Below are 6,751 nucleotides of genomic sequence, written 5' to 3' on the forward strand. Positions count from 1 at the left end.
TGACCATGTGCAAGACTTTTCTTGTTGTTGTTTATCCTAATGGAAAATTAGTTCATTATAGTAAATTAGATAATTATGTTTTTCTGGTAAATATTCCTATTTATAGGAAAGGCACCATTTCCTTTTCCTGTTGTATTATGAGCTATTGAGTTTCGTTAAAACCTAGTGACTCAGCTCCCATAATTTTTCCCTTTGTCTGATGTGTCTTCTCAAGTAGACCCATTACATGACATTGTTTCACTGGGTTTCACAAGTGTTGATTTTTCATTTACGTATTTGACTTCAGGATAATGTGTTGGGAATGGATTTTATAACTAAATCTCCTCTGTTGTCCAAGAGGTTAAGAGCAAGTCAAATGAAATGCTGGTAGTAAAATAGGATGAACTACCTATTTTGGAAGCGGAGGCAGTCACCTGTGTGCAGTGAGGGATACTGTGATTCCTTGATTTCCTGGATTGTCAGTGAGGTGTAAAGGATCCTAACAAATTTCCTGTCTGTTTTTCCGTATCGAATCTCTCCAATTTGAAAGCGTTATAATGGAATGATTCACAACTTTTAAATAACAAAAACACATTGGCATGATGGGTCCCTTTTAACATTTATCAAATTATTATTGACATGACCAGATATCCTATCTTCAGAGATAGGATATCATAAGGTAATATTTTTTATCTTGTCTTGATAGGTCAAAATACCCAAAGGAATATGTATAATGGAACTGTTTTTGAAATATATTTTCTTATATTCTGAGCTATTGTCTCTCAGCAAGTCATGTTTGAGATATAAGGGTTAAGCTTTCATCTCTGTCCCACAGGCATTTAATAAGACTAACAAGACCCATACCTAGGTAACTAGTTAGAGCATTGTGTGATTAGTAAGCAAAATAACAATTATGTATCTATTTATTTATTTATTTATTTATTTATTTATTTTTAATTGGGGAATTGGAGGATGGGAACAGCACTGAGGAATTGGGGGAAGGGGAACAGACAAGTTGCTGTCCTTTTGTTCTTCAATCTAGTTGTGGAGGACGTTGCTTCACTGGCCCAAGTTGGCACCATCATTGCGCTCTTCCTGGGCGAGGCAGATCAGTCGCCGGATTCTGGATGGCTGCTCACTGCGGCTGCTGGCCGCTCACGCTGGCTGCTGGCTACACACAGTAGCCCGTGGCAACCCACTGCAGCCTACACCGTCACCGGCGACTCATGGCAGCCCAGCTCCAGGTTGAGCTGTTGTTCAGCATCTTAGCTGTAGAGGGCAGTGTCACTGGCCCTCATATGTGGGATCTGAACCCAGGCCCTCTGGCATTCCAAGCCAGCTCTTAACCAACACACCACTTGGCCGGCCCCAACAATTATGTATTTAAATCTATAAACTTCTGATGAAATATGAGAATATGAGAAATATGAAATACTAATTGTTACTATTTTTAAGTGCCTACTGTATGTCAGGAATCTTCTGAGTCTTCTATAATTGTTGTCTTGTTTACACTTCACCAGGACTCTATGAGGTAGAAATAATTTTTCTTAATTTCTTAGACATGAGGTCATTGACGTTCAGATAGAATGAAGTCACATAGTCAGTAGGGAAGGTGGTTCTCTCCTTCTCTCCTAGAAGGTATGAGGAATAATGATTCCATGTCACTCCTCATGCTGTTTCATTTGTGTAGATATGCTTTCTCCCTTGTCAGCTTGGCCAACTCTTGCTCATACTTAAATGCCCAGTCCAGATACCAAATCATCTCTAATATCTGTCTTGATATCTACCACATTCAAAAGGAATTCTTCCCTCCTTTTTGCTCCAAAATATGCCTGTGATCTAGGATATCACACTTTATCATAATTGGTTTATCTCTTTTTCCAGTCTTTCTATATATCCCCATGAGGTTAGAGACTGTCTTATTCATATTTATAAATAGGATGCCTAGCAATTGCCCTAAATGAATGTTAGTGGAGTGAAGGTGGGATTTATAAAAAACATGGGGCATTTACTCACACGACATCCTATAGATAATCTAGATGGATGGAAAAGAGAAGAAAGAGCACTCAGCAATGGAGGCATGCTTGAATAGGAGTATATTTTGGCTTTTGTTGGAATAAATGACTCACCTGAGAGAGCAGAGAAAATAGCACTTCTCTGATAGAATGAGGACAATTTAAGGATATTTTTGAATTTATACAAAGAGAGTGGATGCGTATCATCACAAAGTTGGGACAAAGGTGTGAACAAATTTCTAGGTTTTGTAAATATTATTTGGCTGGGGATGGACGGAGTGATAAGAAGAGGAAAGAAAATGTAGGTGTGGTTAAAGTCTAGGGTGAGAGATAAATGCCTGTCTAGTTTGGTGACAGCAAATGTCTATTGATGCAATAGATATTTCAAAGGGTCAACCAGGACCACTTACAAAATGGGCAGTAGAGGTATAAGAGATCTCATCATTAAAGAGGACTCATAACTTCATATTTTTTCAATTCAATTTTTCAATTGCAACATAGACAATTTACAATTAGATGCTAAAAGTGAAATGGTAATAATTTGTAATTTAAAAAATACATAGCAAGAAATACCCCACCATAAGCAAAGTAAAAAGATAAATGGCTAGATGAAAAAAAAAACCTTGCAATTTATACCAAAGACAAAGGGTTAATGGCCTTAATATATAAAGCACTTCAAAAGTTAGATTAAATAAAAGGCCAAAGCTCTCATGGGAAAATAACGCAAATCTTTCTTTACCATATAAAGATACCCAATCTCGTACAGAAGAGGTGAAATGAAATTAAATGGCATACCACTTCTCACCTGTAAGATTGTCGAAAATTCAAAATTTGACAACGTTCTCTGATAGTGAGACTATGTAGGGACAGGCATGCTCACACCTTTCCCATGAAGATTTGACAATAACTAGCAGCATAATTCTTCGGCTCAACTATCCCAATTCTATAAATTATCCAAAAGCTCCTCAGGCAAAAAAAATATGAAAAAATGTTTCACAAGATTATTCATCACAGTGCTATTTGTAAAAACAAAACAAAACAAAACAGAAAAAAACCACTAGACACAATCGGAGGGCCCTTCAATGGGGTACTGGTGAATAAACTGTTGTGCATTCACATAATGGAATAATATTCAGTTGTAAAAAGGGATAAGGAGTATCTCTATATGCTACTACGAGGTGATCTCCAGGATATAGTATTAAGAGATGATAAAGCAGCTAGGGAAAACGTGTGAATAGTTCTACAATGTGTCTAAAAGACTGCGGAAACAAATACAGAAAATGTATTTGCTTACATTACGTTATTTTCTTAAATAATGGAAGAATAGAGAAAGAGGAGATGAGAAAACACAAAAGGGGGCTTACACATCCAGCCAAGATGGAGTAACAGGGACTGGATTTACCCTTCTGCCTGAAACAACTACAAAAACGGGCAAAATAAATGAAACAGTGGTTTTTAGGCATAGGCTGTCAGGCAGAGAACACTGGTGCCTCAGAGAGGGGAAACAAATGAAGTGATCCCTAGGATTGCCTCGGTTTATTTCTTGAAGAGAGTTTTCAGGGTGCAGCTCTGACAGGGAAAGCCAGGGAGAGCTTGGTAATCATCCTGCCTTGAGGTGACGGAGCTGGGATACAGGAGGCTGACAGCTAGAACGCACAGGGCAGGATACCAGAGAGAAGAGAACTGCACAGAGATCTGCACAAGCTCTACCTGAGTACTGATCAGTGCTGTGTGGGAGGAAACTGTCCAGGACGGACAAAGACCCTCCCCCAACCCCATAAAAGGCAGAAGAAAGAATCCTTGGAGCTGACTTTCATGTTCTCATGAGCTGGGAATGAAAAATCTTGACATTCATGAGTTACTGGTTAGAGTACTCTAAAGAGAACCGAATCAGAAGTGGGGCAGATTTCTTCCTAGAGTGAAGGCTGTTCCAGGTTCCAGTCCCACCTCACACAGCAAGTCTTGAAAGGATCAAATTGTTAAGTAACTTAATTGCCTCCCAGAACAGGTTTTCCAAAATATTTTTCTCTGATTTTTACTCATGAATTTCTGAGAATATCTATTTTGTCTAATTACTGATGAGACTGCCAGTGACACCTAAGCTGTGACTGAGACGGCTCAACTTCTACTGGAAAATTGACGAAGCCATGCTGTCTGTCCCACAGGTGTAGGTAAAAACCAATTGTCCAAACTGTTTAGAAATTTTAAAGAAGAGCACCATCATGCTGAATTTTCCATACAGGAAAATGGTGGTTTATTTTGGCGTAGAGTTATAACATAGAGAAATTTGGGGAATAAGAATTATACAGGAGACTCTTCTTTGGACAATTTAGAGAAAGACGATAAAAATCTGTAATGTACAAATACTGAAATCCAAATTCATTTAATGGAGCTTGATGATCTGGTGCCCAAAAATTAAGGAGAATTTGGGGGAGTTGGTCCGTACAACAGTTGGTATATTACTGCAAATTCACACTTGGATGAGAGAGAGACCCAGAAAGAGTAGAATTTGGATTGAGGCCAAAATCTGCTCGCAGTCAGTGGGCCTGTTGTGGGCTCATTAAAAGCACGAGACCCAACTCAGGTGAGAAACATGAGCCTGTCCTAACGGTCAGCACAAAAGGAGGGTCTGCATCTGTGAGGACAGAGGTAAATGGAGATGGTGGTTGCAGCGCCAGGGGCTCAGCAGGAAGAGGAGGTGCAGCACATGGGGCGGGGCAGGTGGCGATGACAAAGGTGGGGCCATAGCAAGTGGTGTGGCAGGACACCTGGCCACAGCCTGGGCAGAGACAGCAGCAGGGGCGGCAGCAGCTGGACCCACAGCAGCTGGACCCACAGCAGCTAGACCCACAGCAGCTGGAACCACAGCAAGAGAGGTGGCAGCAGCAGCTAGAGATGCAGCAACTGGGGCGACAGCAGGTAGACTGGCAACACACAGATTGGCAGCAGCTGACGATAGAAGAGCTGTGGTGTTAGCAGCTGGAGATGCAACACTGGGACCTGCAGCAACTTGACACACAGCAACTGGGGCAGAGGCAGGTCTCCTGGCAGCAGCCTTGGTCACAGCCCTGGTCAGAGCAGACGGAGCCACAACAGGAGCTGACCATGGTGTCAATGAATGGAATGAAGTTCCGTGGGTGGGTATGAGTGGGACTCCACGGGGGTGGTTTTTTGAGTTTGAATATGTCCTTAGGTGGTTTTACAATGAACGATACCCTTTCCTTGTTGTTTTTCCTACCCGGAAACCGATTCATATTATTAAGTTAAAAATTGTGTCTATCAGGTTAAATATGCCAATATGGAGGGAAAGCACCACTTCCTTTTTACAGTATTACAAGTCATTGAATCTCGTCAAGCCATGTGAAACCACTTTTGTGTTTCGCCCTCTGTCTGATGTGTCTCCTAAGTTAGAAATTCATGTGATAGTCTATTAGTGTTTACATCTGCCACCTTTTTTCCTTTTTTGTGTATGACGCCATGATAATACTTTGAAGATGGCTATTACAATGCCAAGTCTATGTTAAAGTGGAAAGATGCATGCTACTGTCAGGTGGAGCGCTGATAAGGAAACAGGAGGAAGGACTCATCATTGGGGTTACTGCGTACAATCCGAAGAGACTGATTTATTGTATATACAGTGGTGCACACATATATAGTGAAGAGTGATGTATAATATATAGTAAATAGTGATATGTAACATAGTAAATTGTATATTATGTATGTTAGTACATACATCTCTATCTCTCCAGAGTGAATCTTTCACTATTTGTTTTATTCTGTCTCTCAGTGCACCTTTTGATATTTAGGAAGGTTTGTGTGTTGTGCTAACGGTTACCTTTATATACATATCCTTATATAATGCGAAATGAATGCAAATTTTTGGCTACTGTCAATTGATTCTCTACTTTTAGAAAAATTGACATTACCTAGTTACGTCATCACCTGTCCCTTCAGCATCAGATTTGAACTGACAGTTAAGACCCACAGGCAGTTGGCAAACTTTTTCTACTTTATATATTCTCTTCACCGTTTCTCCATTTTTTTATCATTGTACTGTATCTATGTGGTCAGCACATAGCCATTCCATGCCATACTGCCCCTTTCATGTTCATCATTCATTCTTAGTTCTACAGGATGTATATAAAATGTCAGCTCCATTAGTGCAGAGTTTTGTGTGCATTGGTCCCTGCTGTTACCCCAATACCTTCATCAGTGTCTCCCACACAATAAATGCCTAATAAATACTTTTTGAACTAATGAGTGAAGAAATTAGCATTTGGAAGGATCAATGAAAGCAGACTTACTTTTCAGCGAAAACACTGGTTTTCTGCATGGAAACAACTGACAGGAGCTCCATAGTACTCTCTGATGTGGTCAGGCTGTCTGCAAATTGCCAGTTTCCACCAAACACATTGTCATATCAAGGACCTACCTCACTAGTCTAGGTTACCTGCCTGTCCCCTCAATGCATATGCATTTGAAACTTTCCTATCAAAAGAAAGAATGAGACGTGGCTGAGGTCCTGTTGTGAATAGGGGCAGAATCAGAGCACACTTGTTTTGCTGTGTGGGCAACATTATTAATAGCACGTCTGAATAGAAACTTGTAGCCTGTGCTAAACAGCACTTGGCACAGCTGTGATGGCTAGTGTGATGCATGGAGCATGTATTGTGCTCTCTTTGCCTTCATGTACATGGATGGAGTCCTCCACACTTCTAGTTTTCATTTTTTTATTCTTTTCCTAGGACAGATTCATA

General features: G+C 40.3%; 1 protein-coding gene across 1 annotated transcript in view; it reads right to left on the reverse strand.

The window, feature by feature from the left end:
* LOC109380715 (keratin-associated protein 4-6-like) overlaps positions 1-6,751 on the reverse strand; it is a 17,827-nt gene that overhangs the window by 10,106 nt on the left and 970 nt on the right. The window contains exons 2-3 of the mRNA XM_019638571.1: positions 4,989-5,093; positions 4,870-4,943 (exon numbers count right to left, since the gene is read on the reverse strand). Coding sequence (XP_019494116.1) covers positions 4,870-4,943; positions 4,989-5,093 — 179 coding nt within the window. The remainder of the gene's footprint in view (positions 1-4,869; positions 4,944-4,988; positions 5,094-6,751) is intronic.

Source organism: Hipposideros armiger, unplaced genomic scaffold (genome assembly GCF_001890085.2).
Source record: "Hipposideros armiger isolate ML-2016 unplaced genomic scaffold, ASM189008v1 scaffold_40, whole genome shotgun sequence".
Taxonomy (NCBI): domain Eukaryota; kingdom Metazoa; phylum Chordata; class Mammalia; order Chiroptera; family Hipposideridae; genus Hipposideros; species Hipposideros armiger.